General features: G+C 43.4%; 1 protein-coding gene across 1 annotated transcript in view; it reads left to right on the top strand.

Moving 5' to 3' along the window:
* Nucleotides 1-15,637, top strand: part of LOC124613746 (serine/threonine-protein kinase stk11-like) — a 57,669-nt gene extending 42,032 nt beyond the window's left edge. The window contains exons 4-5 of the mRNA XM_047142463.1: nucleotides 6,811-7,043; nucleotides 15,483-15,637. Coding sequence (XP_046998419.1) covers nucleotides 6,811-7,043; nucleotides 15,483-15,637 — 388 coding nt within the window. The remainder of the gene's footprint in view (nucleotides 1-6,810; nucleotides 7,044-15,482) is intronic.
* Nucleotides 15,638-22,900: the final 7,263 nt, after the last annotated feature.

The following is a 22,900-nucleotide window of genomic DNA, read 5'->3' as shown; positions in this document are numbered from 1 at the left end:
AGTACTTCAGAGGCGATGTACGTAATTAATCTTTTTAAGAGGAAGAAACAAAAAAAGAAAAAGGTTTGGGAAATTTGACTCCTTTCTTTTCCTTTGGCTGCTGGTGACGCTTTATAGGCAACAACTTTTAAGCTGACAACTAGAATCATGGGACATCTACTGGAAACAAACAGCCTTTCGATGGGCATTAGCTTTCCAGTTCGTGATAACCCGTGTGTGTCGACCCTAACTCACGTTTATGCTCTAGGTAAGTCCCAACAAGGAGTTTTAATGTGGTTGCAACATTCTGATTAGCATTATAAGTTAGTCTGCGATCAGGTGAAATGCAGTGGGATTATTAATCACGAACCACACAAAATTTGATCAAAGGACCAGTTGTGATTACATGAATTCTACAATAATGTAATATGGATTGTTCACAATTTCACTGGCCACTACAACAATAGTAGACTTGGAGACATTCAAACACGCAGAAGTAACGCTAAAATAGGTTATTGTGAGATAACGTCGGACTCCCGATCAGCGTTGTTCCTGTAGAGACATCGCGTTTAACGTGATCGCAATAATGATTGTGTGTGGAGTAGTTTGGGAATTATTAGAGCACTGGAGGTTGTACTAATATAGGTAATGGAGCACTGCAGTATTGAAAGTGATAAGAACTCAGACCAACTAGCAAAACGAGCGGCTTATTGACGACAACTTTTTCATGTCACACTTGAAACAACAACTCATGGAAAAGCAGCCGGAAGAATGACAAACACAAATCTACATAGAGGACAGTACTACAACCACGTACAACCAGTGATCCGGCGACAACAATGATACTCGACAGCTAAACGCTCTCGATAATTTTCTACCGCAGTTTCCAAAGTGAATTTCAATCATTCGTAAAGTGCTTTCATGTCGAAGAGGACTGTATAAAATCACTCTTGGTTGGCGGTAAAAAATTGCCAGTAGAAATCAGAGAATTAATACACTACTGGTCATTAAAATTGCTACGCATAGAAGAAATGCAAATGATAAACGGGTATTCAATGGACAAATACATTATACAAGAACTGACATGTGATTACATTTTCACGCAATTTGGGTGCATAGATCCTGAGAAATCAGTACCCAGAACAACCATCTCTGGCCGTAACAACGGCCTTGTACGCCTGGGGATTGAGTCAGAGCTTGGATGGCGTGTACAGGTACAGCAGCCCATGCAGCTTCAGCTCGATATCACAGTTCACCAAGAGTCGTGACTGGCGTATTGTGACGAGTCAGTTGCTCGGCCACCATTGACCAGACGTTTCCAATTGGTGAGAGATCTGGAGAATGCGCTACCCAGGGCAACAGTCGAACATTTTCTGTATCCAGAAAGGCCCGTACAGGACCTGCAACATGCGGTCGTGCATTATCCTGCTGAAATGTAGGGTTTCGCAGGGATCGAATGAAGGTTAGAGACACGGGTCGTAAGACATCAGATATGTAACGTTCACTGTTCAAACTGCCGTCAATGCGAACAAGAGGTTACCGAGACGTGTAACCAATGGCACCCCATACCATCACGCCGGGTGATACGCCAGTATGGCGATGACGAATACACGCTTCCAATGTGCGTTCACCGCGATGTCGCCAAACACGGATGCGACCATCATGATGCTGTAAACAGAACCTGGATTCGTCCGAAAAAATGACGTTTTGCCATTCGTGCACCCAGGTTCGTCGTCGAGTACACCGTCGCAGGCGCTCTTGCCTGTGATGCAGCGTCAAGGGTAACCGCAGCCATGGTCTCCGAGCTGATAGTCCATGCTGCTGCAAACGTCGTCGAACTGTTCGTGCAGATGGTTGTCGTCTTGCAAACGTCCCCATCTGTTGACTCAGGGATCGAGACGTGGCTGCACGATCCGTTACAGCTATGCGGATAAGATACCTGTCATCTCGACTGCTAGTGATGCGAAGCCGTTGGGATCCAGCACGGCGTACCGTATTACCCTCCTGTACCCACCGATTCCATATTCTGCTAACAGTCATTGGATCTCGCCCAACGCGAGTAGCAATGTCGCGATACGATAAACCGCAATCGCGACAGGCTACAATCCGACCTTTATCAAAGTCGGAAACGTGATGGTAAGCATTTCTTCTCCTTACACGAGGCATCACAACAACGTTTCACCAGGCAACGCCGGTCAACTGCTGTTTGTGTATGAGAAATGGGTTGGAAACAGTCCTCATGTCAGCACGTTATAGGTGTCTCCACCGGCGCCAACCTTGTGTGAATGCTCTGAAGAGCTAATCATTTACATATCACAGCTTCTTCTTCCTGTCGGTTAAATTTCGCGTCTGTAGCACGTCATCTTCGTGGTGTAGCAATTTTAATGGCGAGTAGTGTAAAAATGCTCGTGAACTTGAAAAGTGTGAAATATCAATTTTCCTGGTGTGTGTGTGTGTGTGTGTGTGTGTGTGTGTGTGTGTGTGTGTGCGTGCGTGTGTGTGTGTTTTGTACAGATTTTAGAAGCATTAATAATAATAGTTGGAAACCATCCTAGTTGGTTTCCAATGCCAAATGAGTAGGAAAAGCCTGTACAGCTTTTGAAATTAAAACGCTAATCACCTGGCTACGTTAACCCGTTCGAATCCCCCTTGTTGCCCACCGAGAGTAAAAACCCCAGCAACAGGTCTGTACTGACACTCGGAGGAAGAACATTCCGTTATATTACGTTGGGAAGCGTGACGTACCGGAAGTGGAACGTAACAACGGTAAGGTACGGTAACGTAAGGCTGACGCTACACGATGCGTGGCAAGAGATATTGCGCCAGAGCAGCGTCCGCTTTTAATGATCGCAGCTGGCGGTTTTTGCCCAGTCGTCGCGCTGTGTTCGTGGAAAGGCACGCCGAGGCACGCTTCCGTAGCGTGCGGCGAACTCTGCTGCGTGTGGACGCGGCTAACCGGAGCTGTGAGCAGGGTGCCGCAGAGGTTCGAGTGGAAAGCTTTGAGTGTGTACTTGCGAAACGAAAACCGTTTTGCCGGAGGAAAAATTATGGTTCTTGCAGGTCTTTATCATGCTTGACATCATCTGTTACTCGCAACGTTATTGATTTGCTTGCATTTTGTGCCGAAGCAGAAGCGAACAGTGAACCAAAAGTACATAGTGTGTGCTTTGGACTGTTTACTGATCTACTTTCCCTTTTTTCTGTTTTTCATCAGCTGTCTGACCGGTTTCATGCGGTGCACCACGACTTCCTCTACTTCGCCAATCTCTTCATCGCAATTACTCTCAACGCCCACAATTATCGTTCCAATTATTCCAATATCTCTCTTCCCCCGCAGTTTTTGCCCTGTACGCCTCTCTCTTGTACCACGGCAGTCACTTCCTGATGTCTAGACACACGTCCTACCATCCTGTCCCTTTCCTCTAGCCAGTCTACTCCACATTTTTTTTCTCGTTGATTCTACAGAAAACCTGCTCATTTCTTAGTACACTTAATTGTCAATATACTTGTGTAAAATCTCCTCTCAAACCTTCGATTCCTTTTTTTTACCGATTTTCCCACAGCGTATGATTCACTTCCGTAGAGTGCTGTGCTCCAGACGTACATTATCAGAAATTGCTTCCTCTCCCTTGCTCTCCAGATTTTATTCAATGTTTTCTCATCTTGAAAAGTGGTACTGACGAGGTTATCTGTACAGTGAAGGAATACTGCGCTCTTGAGAGGAATCAAAAATAGGTTGAAACCTTGTCGGTCCAGATGCGTAAAGAACAATGGACATATTGTTGAGAAATATTTTTTTGTAACGAAATTTTCCTGTGTTATGTACTAGACCCATCGGTTCATCCCCGTTTTCCGGCGTCACTGTGGAAGAGAGTAAGCTGATACCACAACTTTAATAAAGCTGCACTGCAGCTGTTCTCTTTTGCGGTTCTGAGCTCTGGACTTTATATATGTTTAGTCATCTGTGAACAAACAATATTTCAGTACAGTGAATCCTATAAAATTTATGTTCTCAAGCCCGCGCGAGCCGAAAATTACAAAACAAATACGCTCAAAGTTACTACGTGTTTCCAGGTGGTAACAAAGTAGTGTTTGGAATAGCTGCACAGCAAAATGGCAAAGATGTGATAAACGTAAAGCAGAACGGTGACGCCGGAATTGGAACGACATTGCTTCAGACGAGAGACTAAAAATCGGAGTACAGCTGACACATGGGTGAAATCGAAAAGGGGTCTAGTGACGTCTCTCGCTAGCTACTTTTGAGCCGCCATATTGGATTCATCATATTCCAGTTGTTTCCGTAACATAACTCGCTTCTTATGGTCGCTACCTACACCATGGTTATGACAGTATGACGTTTTAAGGCAAAGGCGCAATGAAGATGTACCACTCTAGCCGCGACTATTATGATTAAATGTCAGTTAACGACTCGTTGTCTGTAAAAGTCCTAAGAACATTTAATATGAACAGTTTTGACAGTTAATTACGTGTATTACATGTGTTCGTGCAGTTAAAGAGGTGTTACCGTGGAGTGTAAGGAAGGTAGTGCGAAACTAGGTACATGCTAATACATTTTTTTCTGTCTTCATATTTGTAACACATTGTTGGAGCTTCTTATTCATGTAACAGTAACATGTTCTGCGAAAGTGCTCTCTCAGTAGCGAGTGCCTTCCATTTTGTGATTTTGATTAAAAAACGAAATATGAAATTTCTGTGAGTGAAACAACCAGCAATGACAATTATGTCCGTTCTTGTCACAAATATTTCACCGTTGTTTCCGAATACGTCGCGATTTCCGGATGTGGTTAGGCAGTAATCTAAGAATATAGCTTAAATTCGTGCGAATGAGACGAGCTGCAATGATATTTTGTCGTCTTGCTTCTCACAAATAGAGAGTCCGCCAGAAAAATGTATACACTCTTTGTCAGGCTCTATTGATATATCGATGTTGTCGTTCGATTTGAGTTACGAGTTTGTTGTAGTGTGGTATTTGGTTCAACAGATGTTAATAGTTTCATCTCGGTATTGAGAAAACAAGATGGCTGGAGCACGCTTGACATGCGAGCAACGAAAATGTATCGTGAAGTGGCTTTTCAAGTTGTGATAATACCGTTTAAGTGCGAAGGCAGTGGAGGCGGGAGTTTGAAACAGAACCGGCAGTCCGCCTAGCAATTAAACGCATCATTGACAAGTTTGAATTGCATGGAACAAGTTGTGGTATTCACAAAGGAAGATCAGGGAGACGGCGTGCAGCTACAACCCCTGTCACGTCACCTCTCGTGTTGGAAACGTTTGTTAATTGTCCACAGAAGTCTGCTAAACAATGTTCAAGTGAAGTGGAGGTTAGCCGTATAAGTTCAAATGGCTCTAAGCACTATGGGACTTCACATCTAAAGTCATCAGTCCCCTAGACTTAGAACTACTTAAACCTAACTAACCTAAGGGCATCACACACATCCATGCCTGAGGCAGGATTCGAACTTGCGACTGTAGCAGCCGCGCGCTTCCGGACTAAAGAGAGGTATAAGTGTACGAAGAATTCTGAAAGCTGTCAAGTGGAAAGTTTACATTCCACGATTACTGCGCGCGATTAATGATGACGATCCTGATCGCCGAATGCAGTTTTGCGAATGGTATCAGCAAATGGTAACTGATGACGAACAATTTGTGACGAAGATAGTGTGTAGTGACGAGGCACAATTTAAACTTCATGGAGCCTTGAATCGGCATAACAGTGTGTACTAGGCACCGGAAAATCCGCATTTTTATTTGGATAAAGCGGTCAGTCTACCAGGGGTTCGTGTGTGGTGTGGACCATCATCTAGGGGCTTAGTAGGACCCTTTTGCTTTGACGCTACTGTCACCGGAGAAGTGTACCTGAAAATGTTACACACATCAATTTTGCCAGGTGTACGTGCCCTTTATGGAGCTGATGAAGAGGTCTTTTACCAACAGGACGGGATGCCACCACACTACCACTTAGCAGTATGAGCTTTCCTGGATAACAATTTTTCCGGGCATTGGATTAGACGAAGAGGGAACATCGAGTTCCCTCCGCGTTTACCAGATCTAACACCTGTGGATTTTTACTTGTGAGGAAGTGTGAAAGATAACGTCTATTGACGTAAGCCACGCACGCTGGAGGGATTTCGCCAGGAGATAACAGCGACATCTGAAGCGATCTCCACTGTAACATTGACTGACGTAGTTGCGGCGACCGCTCGTCGTTCTGTTACGTGTATAGCCGCCAACTGTGAACATTTTGAACATTTAAAGCAGCCATGTGCTAAAGTGAAGGTTTTTCAACATGTGTGACCAAGTATTAAATGTAAAATAAACATATAAGTAATACTTTTCGTTCCTTAAAGTGTGTATACATTTTTCTGGCGGACTCTGTATTTAGTTGGGCTCGAATAATTAATAATGGAGTCCGCGGCTCGTGGTCTTGCGGTAGCGTTCTCGCTTCCCGCGCACGTGGTCCCGGGTTAGATTCCCGGCGGGGTCAGGGATTTTCTCTGCCTCGAGATGACTGGGTGTTGTGTGTCTTTCATCGTCATTTCATCCTCATTCACTCGCCGTAGTGGCGTTAAAGAACTTGTGGAGCGGCAGCCGAACCGCCCCGTGAGGGGTCTCCCGCCCACCAATGCCATACGCTCATTATTATTAATAATGCTTTCATAAATGTGTCGGTCGTGGCAAAGATCACATCACACGGGCGAGCGACATGACGTGACCGCTTCCCGATTTCAGTCGAGTGCCAGACGAACTTGCGATGAACAGTCACTAGTTTGCTTCAGCGTTTCACAATTGGCGGATCTTTCCGGTGTGCAGAAGGACAGGTATAAAGTGCAGAGGAGAGGCATTCTGTGACGCGTGTCGCCGGGCCCGGCGTCAGCTGCGTGGGCGCGTGGGCGCCGCCCTGGCCTTGCGTGCCGCAGTGCCCACGTTCGACTACCGGCGCGGCCCCTGCCGCTCCAGGGTGGCGCGTCCCCCGGCCCGGCCCACGGCTGCTGTCCTCTCGCTGGCCGCTCTGCTGAAGGACAAACAAACACAAGCGCACACGCGTCAGTACTCATGCCACAAGTTAGCTACTCGCATTGAGGACCGCTTTTTTTTTCACAACTCACTTTCTGCAAAATTGTCAAGTTTCATGAAACGGAAAAGATTGTTGGTTCGTAAATGGATGAAAATTTTGTAAACATCATACATAACATATTAATTTCGAAACAGCAGTTGATACATTCATAAATGAAAGGAACTATCTGCATATATATGAGAAAGACCATGAGAATATCAAATTACTTCAAAACTTGCTTTCTGCATAATAAATTGGTGTACAAATTTCTTTCTTACCATCGATGTACCAAGGAAAAACAATAAACAAATATACTGCATACAATTTTGAGTATTGCTGACGTACAATGCAGTAATTAGATTAAGACAAACATTTACATATTTTGTGTCAGTCCAAGTCACGTGTTTATAGTCCAGTGGATCAGTTTGTTTCCCCAACATCTACATTTTCCATCATATCACTTATATTTGCACTATCCACACCACTATTCGCCTTCAGTGTATTAGATTTTTACAATCCATAGGTTAAGTTGGCAGCAGAACAGCCCTTGGTCCTTCTCATGGACGTATAGTCGCTTTAAAGGCGTTCGCATCTGGCATCCAGTGGCTCCACACTTTCTTCACTGTATCTTCCTCGGCCGGCCGCTATGGCCCAGTGGTTCTAGGCGCTTCAGTCCGGAACCGCGCTGCTGCTACGGTTGCAGGTTAGAATCCTGCCTCGGGCATGGATGTGTGTGATGTCCTTAGGTTAGTTAGGTTTAAGTAGTTCTAAGTCTAGGGGACTGATGACCTCAGATGGCCCATAGTGCTTAGAGCCATTTGAATCTTTTTATCTTCCTCGGGGTCTTTTATACGGACACTCCTCTTCCTTTCCAACTTATGTTAACGATTCAGAGTGTTCTTCTGTCATTTTGTTTAAAAATAATTTTTCAAAAACAGCCTAAGAATGCACGCAATACATCTGTCGTCCCAGACAGGTGGTTTTGAAACCGACAGTGCTCTAACAACTATGCAAATGGACAGTAAACCAGTATCATCAGCCCGTGTTGCTACTTCCGCAAATGTTACCAAAACAAAAATTGAAAATAGCATTATTAAAATCCAAAGACTATTCACCCTACAAAAATTAGCTGCAGAAAAGTTTTTGCTATATCACCTTCGTAACAGAAAGCGAGTTTTGGAATAGCGGAAGACATTTGGTAGTTTCTAACAAGGGCTGTAACTAGATTTTGATTAAAAAAACTGTTCTCTGATTAAGAAAGGCGCCCAAGTCAACTAGCGTATGCCCTAAAAAACTCATATGGCCAGTTTTGCAGAAAGCGAGTTTTGAAAAAGCAGTTCTCAGTGTTGGGGTAATACGTGAGTAGTCATGAAGTTTCAGTTATGACATCGAAAAATCAAACTGCAGCCGGGGCACTTGGACGCTCTTAGTCATTATCTTCATGCCGACCTATTAATGCAACACATTTTTTTCTAAAGACAAATGACTAGGAGGAGACTCATAAACTTTCGCCAGACAGGTAATACCTATTACATGTTGTTTGGCATTAGGTTTATTGACGTTCAATCGGAATGTGAAGTAGTCTAGCCCCAAAGCGTTTGAACGATTCATAAACATAGTTTCTTGTCACACCTTCTGTTCCGTACACTTTTCATACAATGTGCTCTTCTGACGTCAGTTTCTAACAAATTTTGATATTTATTCATTGTACTATCATACGCTCCACTGATCACAGCAGACAAATATCCTTTGGCTTAATATATTCGAAGCTATGCGGCGCTTCTCAACACCTTTTTCATGCGTGTGCACTTTTTTTTTTTTTTTTTTTTTTTTAACACATGTTGCCATTTAAATACCAACTTACTCCACAGACTTCTCTTACCCACCTGACATGTAAATGACCTGGTGGACAGTAAGGCTAACCAGCAACCGTTGTGACGCCAATTTTGCATTGTACTGCCACGTGAATCTCTGCAGAAATTCGCGTTTGTGGTCAAGTAAATTTAGGGGATGAAGCGAGCATTAACAATAGGATGGTGTGGAGACGATAGACTTGGTGGGCACGTTGGCACTGTCGCAACTTGTGCAGCGTGATCGCCAGCGACTTGACCGTTACTGCTGGCCTTGTACGGTCGGCCCAGCGTGAATTAATAGCGTTTCTGATTGTCCGCCCCTTCTGTGGCAATCGCTGCACTAGTTGCTTCACGCGTTCGGCTGCTGTGGGCGTCCAACATTGCCAGCTGTCTGTCGGCCGCACTCAGTCTCACCGGCAATTAGATCGCTCGCTAGGGGGAGCAACGTTCGCTCTTTTACCGAATGTTTCCTTAATTTACTCGCAAACACTTTTACGTAGTACTCTAGACGACTATTGTTAAATTTAATGGTGCAATAGAAAAAACAGCACCAATAAGCTGTATTAGTACACAGGTCGGTGACTGCTCATCAAACATTCAGTTCGCCGTTCGGCCATCGCAACAGCAACGTAGTGGCAGCCTAAGAGCGAGATATGGTGTTTTACATTTGTGATATTTGCATCACTTCCAAAGCCTTTCCGCGACATGCTCTGCCTCGAGTGTTCTGTACATCTTCCTTTAATTCAAACTGACAAGGGTCTTTGCCAGACAATATTCAAGTAGTGGCTGAAAGAGTTTTCTTATGTGACAACCTTATTCAAGAACTGGACGGAAGAAGATACGTGACAGTCTTAGTAGTTACAATATTCTTTCTTGGTTTTCTGTTGTCCGTCGTCTTCACAGCTAACTGTACGAGGCGTTGTCATTCGATTTTAATTCTACAGGATAACTTTCTGTGAGTGACCTTTGTGTAACATGGGTGCTGTATTTGTTGAAAACTGAACAAAAAGTAAAGTAAAATCACGGCTGTTTGAAAAAGATTCCAGTTGGTTGTGTGTGCCGATTTGTTGATTTGGCCGTGAAGTGGATCAACTACTTTGCACAAGAAACCAAATAGCAAATAGGTCAGGTATGTGTAAGCCAGTAGCTGTGTATAAAAATGGGCGAAGTCGTATCTGCATGATTTCAAACAAGCAAAAGTGCTTCTCGTTACTGACAATCCAAAATGTTGCCGGCTGGAGTGGTTGTAGGCGCTACAGTCTGGAGCTGCGCGAGCGCTACGGTCGCAGGTTCGAATCCTGCCTCGGGCATGGATGCGTGTGATGTCCTTAGGTTAATTAGGTTTAAGTAGTTCTAAGTTCTAGGGGACTGATGACCTCAGAAGTTAAGTCCCATAATGCTCAGAGCCATTTGAGCCAAAATGTTCTTCTTAGCCTATGTGAGGCATGCAGGAACGTCTCTGCGGAGTTTCGAAAGTAGAAAAAGCAGTGACAGAGTGGAAGGTTCAGTGGGTAAGAGTGGTGTCTGCGAAAAATTTTAATCTGAAACATTCCACCCATAAAACACGTTACTTACGTGTTAAATGGACGTGCTGTAGTTACACATTTTTAAGTAGTCGTGTATTGTATTGTATGTTAACCGGGGACCTAGAAACGACGGAGAGGCTCCGTCCCCACTGCAGTCCACTTCACCCCTCCGCTGCCCCACACCGAACCCAGATTATAAGTAGTCGTGTACTCAGCGCATAGTTAATCAAGCAAGACTGTTTTCTGGTGGGATTTTAAGAAGTTTGCCATCATGACGTGTGACTCGATAACTTACTGGTTAAGTTCCAAACCACGGATCCAAAGGTCTACGGTTTGATCCCTGGTTAGTCCTTGGAATTTTATCTGTTGGTTATCAGTTATTTCACATCTGGCAGTGATTTATGTTTACGGGAAATGCCGACCTGCATCGTGGTTCGGAGACCAAGTTAAACTGTAGCCTGGGTAAACCAGTTCAAAGGTCGTTGGAAGGTAAGGGCACACCGTCTCCAATATGACCGTGGCCAGTGAAGCATTGTGGTGTTCAGAGTTACCTTCGGGTTGTAGACAGCTTTACTTTATCATCCAGTTGTGCGCCAATATTCAGTACTTCTTGTCCTCTTTGTAACTGGCCGGACCACCTTGTGTACAACAGAAAGATAAATAAATAAGAGGCAGCAGCGACTGAAAACGTTCTGTATAGGTGGCTTCGTCGGGAGTCAGGAGTGGGGGCTGACTCAGCAAGTGTGCCGCGGGTCAGCCCTAAGTGGCCAGCTCTGAGGAAGTGCCCAAGGAGGCGGATGCGGAGGAAGCGCAGATGGCGGTAGGCCGGCTTTACGAGCGCCTTCCTGCGACGCCTCACACATGCCATCCTCCTTCCTCCCTCGCGATACAGGCCGGTCAAGAAATCCCGTATAGCGGAAACAGCCCATCCTCCCGATCTGACTCAACTTCCAGGACGAAAAAGAGCTGCCAGCGCCTTTTTCCTGCAACACTCGTCGGTGCAGAAAGGGTAGCAATCTGGGTGCAGGAAAAAGCTCGGATAAGGCCTGCCGTGCCGCGGCTGCTTGGCATGCAAGCCAGTCGCTGCAGCCGCTTGTCGGACGTCGGGCCCAGCTGGCGGTTTCCTGTGGGTGCCGCGTTCATCTGGATGTGGCAACGTCCGCGATACTCAGCGCTGTCCGGAGACGCACACCAATCGGTCAGAGAGCTCTGATCGTAGCCACTGCTTTCGTACTCTTCCTGGAGCTAGAAGGTTCCGTTGTTGCAGTCTCGACCCCAAGAATTCAGCTTGCTGTTTCGAAAGATTTAGATCGCGAACCAAATCGTTCAATTTCTTTTGATTAAAGAGGTGAGGCGAAGCGTCATGATATTGAGGGCAGTACTCTTCTGTATGTTCAATACTTTCTGATTCACTTGACGTGGTGTCTGGTATCGTGGTTTTCAAGTTACAGGTAGGAACAGACAACCCCTCGTCATGGGGCACAGGCAAATGTACTGAAGATACGTTTGGATACTTTATTTTATGTCTAGTTTTGCTTGAATGTCCCGAAATATATGTAAGACAGAAGTAACAGTCTGAATAATGGTCTTTAGGCTCACGCCACACCATCGGAACAGTGAATGGCATGGCTCGGAGTTTTTCTTTCAACAACTCGGTTAAGGTTGTAGTACAGCTTATGCAGGCAATATGAGGTGCAAAATTTTTATCTTGATCACCAACAGGACAATTAGAATACAATTTATATGCCTTCTTAACCAAATCAGTGATTGGTTTTCTTTGAACTTTTGGAGTGAGTTTCCCACACACATAACAAAAGTTGTTGGGGCGGTTTAGACAGCAACGAGATTTACTAGTTGCCATTTTTCTTACTGTAAGTTTTAAACACATAAAGTTTGCATTATCTTTCACAGGAAACACCCACTGAGGATCTCTTTCACACCGCTGGATTACCACACTAACCATTTACTGACGATTTGTAGATCTTCTAGCTCTCCTCTGCAGATCAAAAACGAACAATTAAACATCAAAACACAAGAACAGCAAAAAGCGAAGTACTGAATACGAATAAAAATAAAAAAACCTTTCAAAACTCAAAAATTATACGTACTAGAACATTTTGAAAGGTATATTCGGATTCTACACACTAAAATACATACTTGTTGATGTATCTCATCCCAGATGCAAAATGGCTGTTGACTAGTGTAATTCGTGATGGCATGCTGTAGTACTTCGTACGTTAAGGTCTGGACAGCCATCATGCTGCTACCACAGGTTCCTCTTGGTCTGCAGAGGAACGTCTTCCAGCATCCGTGGAAGATGGTCTGTTGGAGGCTATGATACTTGTGTGCGTTCAGTGTTCCGTCATGAAACACTGATCTATGAGCTGATGGTTCACTATCCCATATCACACTTTTACACTCCATGGAAGCTGATGTTCCGCCTGACGAAGCCAACGGGGATTGTCAACAGATCAGTAGTGCATATTTCGGGGGTTTATTTGGCCTTGTCTCGTAAATGTGGCGTCATCACTAAACAAGATACATGTTACATCTGGAGCATCGTGTCTCTAATGACCATGTACAGAACTTAACACGATACTCATAATCGTTTTCAAGCAGCTCTTGATACAGAGTTTTTACAGAGATGGGGCCCCTCCACGCCCGCACCGACGTGGTGACCAAACCAAAAGTTCTACTGTCACCTCCGTAAACATGTTAGTTGTCTAGTATGTGGATCACAGGATGCTGGGCTGTGACGTTGTCCGTGCGTCTGGGTAAGGCTACGCATTAACACGGTCCATCAGGTGATAGATAGTGGACGAAACGCGAGTGAGGGTAGCGATTTGAAGAGCAGAGGAAAAAAAGTGCCATGGCTCGTGCCGTGGGAGAAAAACCTCTGCGACAGTGGGATGGGTAGTAAGAGCAGTAGTGGCTTACTAGCTGCGATAGTTCATGCAAGGTTGGATTTGTTAGTATAGGTATCATGATATGATAGGGGTGGAACATACGTCGGCCGGCTGCGGTGACCGAGCGGTTCTAGGCGCTTCAGTCCGGAACCGCGTGACTGCTACGGTCGCAGGTTCGAATCCTGCCTCGGGCACGTATGAGTGTGATATCCTTAGGTTAGTTGAGTTTAAGTAGTTCTAAGTTCTAGGGGACTGATGACCTCAGATGTTAAGTCCCATAGTGCTCAGAGCTATTTGAACCATTTTGAACATATGTCGATGGAGAATGCATGGGGCACTTGCCTGGCTGATACCACTTCCCGCGGCGATTGTCCGGACCAACTGCGACATTTTTTAAAAAGCCATTAATATGCATAGACAGATGACATTATCGGTGCTTCACATTTGATGTTTGTTCTGTGCGCCAGTCAAATTTCTAACCGTTCTGGCAGATAGCAGAGTCGTAGTACAGCGTCAAAATGGCATCTACATACGACTCCCGTTACAGGTAGCGTGCTGTTATTGAATTCTCGTGTGCAGGAAAAGGAACCGTGGTGAACATCCGTAAACGTTTGTGTGCAGTGTATGGCATGCTGCAGTTGGTAGGAGTACAGTTGGGCGATGGGTAAAGAAAGCTACAGCCTCAGGAAATGCAGAAACAGAGTTCCATAATCATACACGCTCGGGTTATCTTGCCACAGCCACTGCTCAAAAAATGGTTCAAATGGCTCTGAGCACTATGGGACTCAACTGCTGAGGTCATTAGTCCCCTAGAACTTAGAACTAGTTAAACCTAACTAACCTAAGGACATCACAAACATCCATGCCCGAGGCAGGATTCGAACCTGCGACCGTAGCGGTCTTGCGGTTCCAGACTGCAGCGCCTTTAACCGCACGGCCACTTCGGCCGGCCAGCCACTGCTCCAGACATGCTTAATCGTGCGGATGCAATTATTCGTGCCGACCGGTGCATCACAACTCGACAATTGGCTCTACAGTTGGCAGTCAGCATTAGAAACGCGTCTCTAGTGATCAAGATTCTCGGATATTCAAAAAGAGGTGCTCACGACTGGTTCCACGAATGCTCACAGCGGACCACAGATTCAAGGAAAGGCCATTTCATCTGAAGTGTTGGAGCTCAAAGATTCTCTGAGGGGAACACACTTTGAAGATGACGAGAGTGTCAGTCATGCAGTGAAAATATGGCTACGCCTACAGGACAAGAGCGTTTGCCAGCAGGGAATACATGCTCTTCCACAACGTTGGCGTACGGCCACAGAACGTGATGGAGACTACGCAGAAAAATAGCTCATGGACAAGACATGTTTATGTATATTGTCAACAAATTCTGACTCTTGATAAGAAACGCGTTCTGAGAAAATAAATGTGGGGCATTACTTATTGAACGACCCTCGTAGATGTAGAAATGGATCTGCATTCACTGACAGCGCAGATTCCTGCCGCGTTAGAAATACGTCTGTGTCAGTCGGAATCATTTTACGACCACTGTGCTTACGCTTTGTTACATGGCTGCAGATAATACACCACTGTTTGTAAACGCACTGGACGGTGAGCATTGATACAGCGACAAATCAGGCGACTTCATTCAAGATATGGTCATGGGTACCATTCTGCCCTTCCGTCAAGTCTCCACGTAGACCCATGTTACGGCGGTGGCTTCACGCAACCGACTGTTACGTACACACCGCTTCGCTGCCACGGCTCAGTTCAGCGGCGAAGGCACACGTGACCACCTGGTATACCAGGTCTACACATCATTCGGAGCCGCAAAGCTTCATTGTGTTGTTTTTAAGACGGCGACTAATATTTTGTGTGTTGAGTTTACTTCGTTCAATCGGTGTTTTATTTGCACTGTGAATAGTCATGTCGGTAGCTGGTATCTCTGGATAGCAGCTACTGAAAATTACAGGGTTACCGATGTTCGCAATATGTCGATAACGCACCCCGGGCGAAACCCAGCTTCCTGTTTGGGAACAAGGTGTGAGTTACGCTTCCCGCGTAGCCCGGGGCGACAAACCACGGCCGTGAGGAGATAACAAATTGCACGCAGATAAGCAGAATGTTTATGCGTCTATGTTTACAGTGTGGGAGGAGAGCTGTGATGAGCCGGGCAGAGTTACGGCGCACGCTTCTCGCCTGCTCGTTACGGTCGGCCGTAACAATGTCGATTACGTGGCGCAGCGGGCAGGGTCGCCGACCTGTCCCGCGATGCCCGATAGGCCAGACCTGCTCCGATAGCGCACGCTCCCCTCCCCCCCCCCCACCACCCACCGCTCATCATTCGTCTCCCCACCCCCATCCAGTCTCCCCAACACCTCCAGTTCAACAGCACTGCAACAAGTGCCCAAGACTCTGCCAGTTTACTCATACCTCTCTCTTGCATACTATCGGCTGATACGTCCGTTACGATATGCATATGGCAGATTTTACAGTAGTGAAAGCACCAGTTTGTTGAGTCGCAGTGTTACAATAACTCTTTGGTTTGTAGAATAACACTGTTCGACATGGGTTCTATTTCTGATATTAAAGTATGTGCTTCTAGACCATTTTACCGTGGGACATTCAAATATGTAAACAAAATATCGTTGTCAGGGATACTTTTTATGTAATATGTGTATATATGTATATTCACAATTCATGGCAAACACAGAGACGTTATAGAGAAATACGGGTATGTTGCCGCATCCAGTAGTGATAGAACGTGATAATTTCTTGTGCAACAGCAGGTGGGAAGAATCAGGCATCATTAGGTTATCCCACGCCACACCTATGTCACTAAGACCACCTGAAACATCTCATCAACTCGAACGGCGACAGCCGGTCGCTGCCTCGGCAGTAAAGCTTCACGCCTCCTAGGGGCAGGTGCATCGAGTTTACAACAGTGGTGTTAGCCGCAGTTTGTGTCGGTCTTAACGAGTGGGTGTTTTGGCTGACAAGTAACTGTCTGTCGTATTTCCGAGCACGGTTGAATTTTTTAGTTCCAGTGTGTAAACTGATTGAGCCTGGTGCTGAAGGTAAAACGACTGCTTGTTTTTACACATCAGCGTTCCTCTAGTTCCCTACTATTAAGTTAATAAAGGTGTATTACCAAAGCGGTATTTTTAAATTTGCAGAAATGCCACGTCGTCGTGGACGTCGATATAAGCCGGACAACTTCTGCTACATCTGTGGGAAGTTCACTTTTGCCAGAAATAGGAAGAAAATTTCTTCAGTCATAAAGAAAGCATACAAACATTACTTTGGAGTAGAGGTAGGAGACCAAGATAAAGAATGGGCACCACATTTCTGTTGTGCTACATGTTACTGCAAACTAATTCAGTGGTGGAAAGGTAAAGAGAATGTGGCGATGTTTGTTGTTCCCATGGTGTGGAGGGAGCCTAAGGACCATGTTACTAATTTTTATTTCTGTCTAACAAAAATTCAGGGTTTTACAAACAAAAAGTCGAAGAGGCACCATTGTTTACCCAGATCTGCCTTCAGCGAGAATGCCAGTGCGGCATTCGGACAACCTTCCAGCACCTTCAAGAGCTCGAGGTCAGATTCCGAGTGACAGTGAAATAAGTAGTACTGAAGAAATCACAGATGATGATTCTTTATATCACTGCACAAGTGAGTCATCGCCACATTTGTTAACACAGGCAGATTTAAATGATTTAGTACGTGATCTAGGACTAAGTAAACAAAAGGCACGGCTGCTTGGTTCAAGATTACAAGAGTATAATCTACTGCACCAAAGTACTAAAATCAGTGTGTTCAGGCACAGAGGACATGCCTTTATTTCTTATTTTTCAACTGACGAAGCACTGACATTTTGCAATGATGTTGCTGGCCTGATGAAAGTGCTGAACTTCACTTATATTTCACAGGAGTGAAGACTTTTCGTAGATGCATCGAAAACAAGTCTGAAGGATGTTTTGCTCCATAACGGAAATAAAATATCCTCTGTTCCAGTAGCTTACGCTAGTTTGACAAAAGAGAATTACGAATTCGTACAAAGGATGCTAAATTCATTAAAATAGAATGAACACAAATGGAAAATATGTGCAGATTTCAAGGTAATTGCTATGGTACTGGAAAAGCAACAAGGCTACGCAAAGTATGCCTATTTTCTTTGCGAGTGGGATAGTCGAGACCGAAATTCTCACTTCGTGAAAAAGAAATGGCCTAGGCGAAGATGGAAAGTTGGCGAAAAGAATGTACAACGTGAAAGTCTGGTAGGTGCTGAATATATACTACTTCCACCGCTTCACATCAAACTTGGCCTAATGAAACAATTCGTGAAGGCCATGAATCCAACAGGCTGTGGGTTTGCATATCTAGCTACCAAATTCCCCCGTCTTTCAGCTGCAAAAATAAAGGAAGGTGTATTTGTGAGCTCACAAATCAGGGATCTGCAGAAAGATGCAAATTTTGAAGCATGTTTAACTGATAAAGAAAAAAACCGCATGGGACTGTTTCAAGATGGTGTCGGAAAACTTCCTCGGAAGAAGACGAGCTACTAACTACAAAGCAATGGTGAAGGATATGATCAAAGCATATCAGGATTTGGGGTGCAATATGTCTTTGAAGGTACATATGATGGACTCTCATCTGGACTACCTCACAGAGAGTTGTAGTGACGTATCGGATGAACATGGGGAAAGATTCCATAAAGACATTTCTACCATAGAAAGGCGCTATGAAGGGCAGTGGGTACCTTCTACGTTAGCAGATTATTGATGGAATATCATTCGAGAGAAGAAAGATTCGCAATACAAGAGAAAAAGTGATGTGCATTACAAGGCAGTGGCTCATTGTTTGACAATTTTCTGTAATTTCTCATGTCAAATAAATGCTTCAAAGTGTATACACATAGGTTACTGTGTTATATGTTACATCACACCCTCCATTAATGTGATGAACTTATAACATCATAAAGATGGGCATTTGTTTGTCGAATTTCACCTCACGTTTGCTGCAGTATATCAGAAACTGAAAAGAGAAATAAAATTGCGATTACTCATAAACTATCCCTGACAGAAAAAAACCAAAAACAGTTTTCAATTCAGCACTCAAAATACAGCTAAGATCACAATATTTTTTATTAGAAATAGAAAAAAGTTTATTTTTGTAGAACAGTGTAATCGGAGTTTTGCAGCTTATACACAACGTCCTGCTAAAGCAGTTATCAGTTTGCAAATACTTTTTAAGATAAATGAACACAAATGTTGACTTTATTTTTGTTTTCCTCCGACCGGTTGCGGTCATAAACGACGTTCACGGTCCTGAACAAAATACAAAATAAAAATCGTACAAAATGCAAAAAGGAAATGATGTTTGATTATATGTAATGAGGTGCATCACAGCTAATATGCTTATGATGCGGCTCCCACTTGATTATCCTCCTAGATGGTCATACGATCCTCATACGATTAATGAATGTGTTACTACCTGATGGCTTTAGGTGACTTATTGATTAAGCGACAAATAGGGAATTGAGATTACTTAAATTTTTGTTGATCTGTGAATAGGTGTTCCATTTTCTGACATCATATGTCAACATGAAAGGATTAATTACAGTGTGTGATTGACCGAAGCTCATTGATTGTATTATAGTAATATTTGTATATTTTCTCTTAGCAAAGTGTACTTGCGCTTCGTTTTTGTTCATTTTTGGTGACAAGTGGCATTATTACTAAGGCACCTGACAAAACATTATGTTGATTTTTTGTATTATTCAAACTTCTTACTTTTGATTACGCGAATGTATATTGTTTCTTAATTGGATATGCTATTAGTACATCACTTCTGATTTTACGCCATGGAATAGCCCCCTAAAGGGTCCCGCTTGTTCTTATCGTTTCAAAAGATTGTGACTATGATCATTTCTGATTACCTTTGCTGAAGATGTTTCAAATATTGGGTGTAATAGTAATTGCGTTATTGGACAGTACTTTTTTCTGAAAAATCTGTAAATTGCGTTAATACCTTTCAGCTATGGATGTAAGCATGAACTGGATATTTCCAGTATGGTATTTAACCCAGTCTGATAATTTTGTTATATGTTGTTGCTAAAATCTCACTCTTTAGTCTTTACCACGACAAAGGATATTGTTATCGTAAAGTAATTAAGTATGTAAAAAATTTGTGTAATGTACTTTTAAATGTTTATTACTTTGTCTTCTTGAAACGTTTGGTTGGAATACAATTTTGTTAGTGTTATCTTCATCCAACCTAAGAATGTAATATCTTCGTCGCCATTGATTTTTCAATTGTTTACAATGAGTTCTGGCCCTATAATGCTAGTGTATGTCTCGTGTTGGTTCTCTTCAGTTAGTTGCTCTTCACACAGATATCGCACTTCTAATGTTCGAAATGAATGATACTTTCAGTTTTAGTATGTCATGTTGGATGTAGATTAATTTTTCGACGTAAGTAATTTTCTTGTTACATTCGAAATAATCTAATGACCATATGACTCATTTCTTTTCTGCATTTGGACGTGATTTTTGTTTTTTGTTTTGAACAGAACCGTGAACATGGCTTATGAACGAAGCCGGTCGGAATAAAATATAAAGTCAACATTTGTGTGTTTTGCATTTTAAATAGTTATACACAACAGCCAAACAAGCTGGAAGTGACTTCTGATAAGTCTCTACAGATATGTGGAACCATCTTGTCTGCAGTGCTTCCTATATCTATGGAAGGATTCCTGGGGGGAGAAACATAGCAAACATAAGGACACAGTTGTTCCCACAAATATTCAAGATCAGTGGAGTGGTAGTGGCGTATGGCAGGGTAGGGTGAGGAGCTGGTTGAAATAGTCTTGATCGTGTTGCTCTTGTCATTCGAGAGCGGTTCTGCCGTCTATCAGCGTGCATTATCGTCCTGAAACCTCCCATACTCTCCGGGAAGACAATAAGTAAGTACAAGTGAACATTATTTGCAACGTATTTGTATCAGGCAGAGCGATGATTCACTGGGTAAGCGACCTGGCACAAATATAGACAAATTCATGTACGTACACTACGATGATTTCCGTATGACCCGTACCTGCAATGTCGACGTACCTGATCTGCCGCGACGCGCTCAGCCATGTATTTATGTTACACTACCATAATGCACTCCTTTAATTAATTAATTAATTAACGTCTAGAGGGCTGGGGAAAGGGCGCACTCAGATATCACTTAGTCGAAATTCTGGTAAAACCGTGCATCTATTCAGACCAGAAGCAACCTAAGGAAACGCGGGTTGGATTGATCACAGGATCTAGTCGCTACTTAGTTAACATCAGTCGTTATCCTTTAGTAACGGCAATTGATATCCAAAAATCATCATCTTGCCTGATAGATTCAAATTGTGTTTATTTCTGATACTTTAAAATAATGACGTGACGATCAGTTTCTGTTCACGAGACGTCCATAACCCTGACGACGCGGATGAATGTACTATCCACGGCACGATAACGAAGCGAATGTCCAACCACTCGTGAAATATTATCGTTTGCGTACAATTTGTCTTGCATTGATCTTTCAGACTAAATAATCAAGCTTGCGCGTGTTCACGTTTTCCAAAAAAGGTCCCGTTATGGGTAATTATTAACCTCCATATAACACGTGTATTAGAAAGTCAGTAATATTTACAAAGCTGTTCATACACTTATTCAAGATACAGCATATGTATCAGGTGTCTCAACATAACGACCGTTTAGAAGCGATTTTGTGGTTCGTGACGTTTAATAAGCCCTGTATTTCAAACATTCGTAAAAGCTACGAGTTTGTGAATTTAAAAAAAAAAAAAATATCATTTATCTTAAAATGTCACGATGTATGAGGGGCAAAGTAATATCAGAATTACGGTAATCGTGCCCTAAGGCATAGAGCGCAAAATTAAGGGGGAATAACATTGAGACTGAAATGGGCGAGCCAGGATCGAAAATCTACCTGTAATATTGTCGCAATTATAGCCAACGTAAGCGAGCTTGAATAACGATGAATAATCACCATTCGATAAGCGTGCGTCAAATATGTATGTGGGATTTGTTGGTGGCTATGTGGACTCCGCTTAGTGGACTAAATATAGCGACGAGCGCCAATAGCACTACAGTTCAAAGAGAGAATATTATGTAGTTTCAAATTACTATTCACAACTGACGGATCACGACAATAGCTACACCGTTAGCCGAAATGACTTACTTTATTTTTTAAAAATATTGCAAGGACTGACGTAGCCAAGTGCTGTGAGTGATTGTCTCGCAAATCTGCTGTAAGCCAGGTAGAAAATAGTGAACGCCGCTTTGAGCACTGTCTGAAGACTGTTAACACAGGTATCGAAATCTTGTGCACAAAAATGGAGTAACAAGAACGGATGGACAATCGTAAGAATACATTTTATTAATCCTGCCAAATTGCCTCGTAACTGATGATGTTACAGGGTAGGTTTAGACTGAAATTGGCGAAGAGATTTTTTCCGCATGGAGTATTACTTCCAACATAATTCAGAACCATTCCCTGGTCCACACCAAATTCTCCTTTGTTCGCCCAGCAATGTTCAAAGGGTTTATCACAATGTCCTTATCAGATCCAGTGGTCAACGGCGGTTTTTTTTCTGTTGAACATCAAGCAGAGATGAAGATAGTCATAGGAGCAGGAGATATCAAACTGAAATTCATAGGAATTCTCGAGGAAGAGTAATTCATGTACTAAGAAGGTGGCTTACGGAACAGTGGCTAGACCGATTGACGAGTATTGCTCGTTAGTCTGCGACTGGTTTGATGCAGCTCTCCCCTGTAGTTTATCCTGCCCAAGCTTCTTCATGTCTCTTCACATACCGCAACCTACTTGAACTTGAATATGCTGACGGAAGTCAAGGTTTAGCCCGATCTCCAATTTTTTACCCCCCCCCCCCCCAACACTTCCTTCCATTACCGTATTACCGACTTCTTGATGTCTTAGGATGAATCCTTTCAGCCGATTCCTTCTTTTAGTACAGTTGTGCAGTAAACGCCTTTTCTCCCCTTCTCATTCAGTACCTCTTCATTAGTTAATTGATCTAATCCAAAGCATTTCAAAGGTCCTTCTATGAACTATTTATCACGCACTTTTCACTACGCACGAGGCTACACTACTTACAAATATATTCAGAAAAGACTTCCTAACTCTTATATTTATATTCAATGTTAACAATTTTAATTCAGTAACACTTTCCTTGCTATCGCCAGTCTGCATTTTATATCGTGTTTACTTCGGCCATCGTCGTTTGTTTTGCTACCCAAATAACAAAACTTATCTACCGTTTTTGTCTCATTTCCTAATATAATTTCCTCACCATCGCTCGATTTCATTCAACTACATTCCTTTATCCTCAATATACTTGAATATCATTGCGTCTTGTAACCTCATCTGAGGATAATATCCATACTGTTCAACCGATCTTCCTATTCTTCTGCCGTCTCTGATAAAATTACAGTGTCAACGGCAAACCACAAGATTTTTATTTATCCTCTGTGAACTTTACTCTTT

The sequence above is a fragment of the Schistocerca americana genome, chromosome 4 (assembly GCF_021461395.2).
Source record: "Schistocerca americana isolate TAMUIC-IGC-003095 chromosome 4, iqSchAmer2.1, whole genome shotgun sequence".
Lineage (NCBI taxonomy): Eukaryota > Metazoa > Arthropoda > Insecta > Orthoptera > Acrididae > Schistocerca > Schistocerca americana.
The sequence above is the reverse complement of the archived record's forward strand: the minus strand, read 5'-3'. Positions and strand labels throughout refer to the sequence as shown.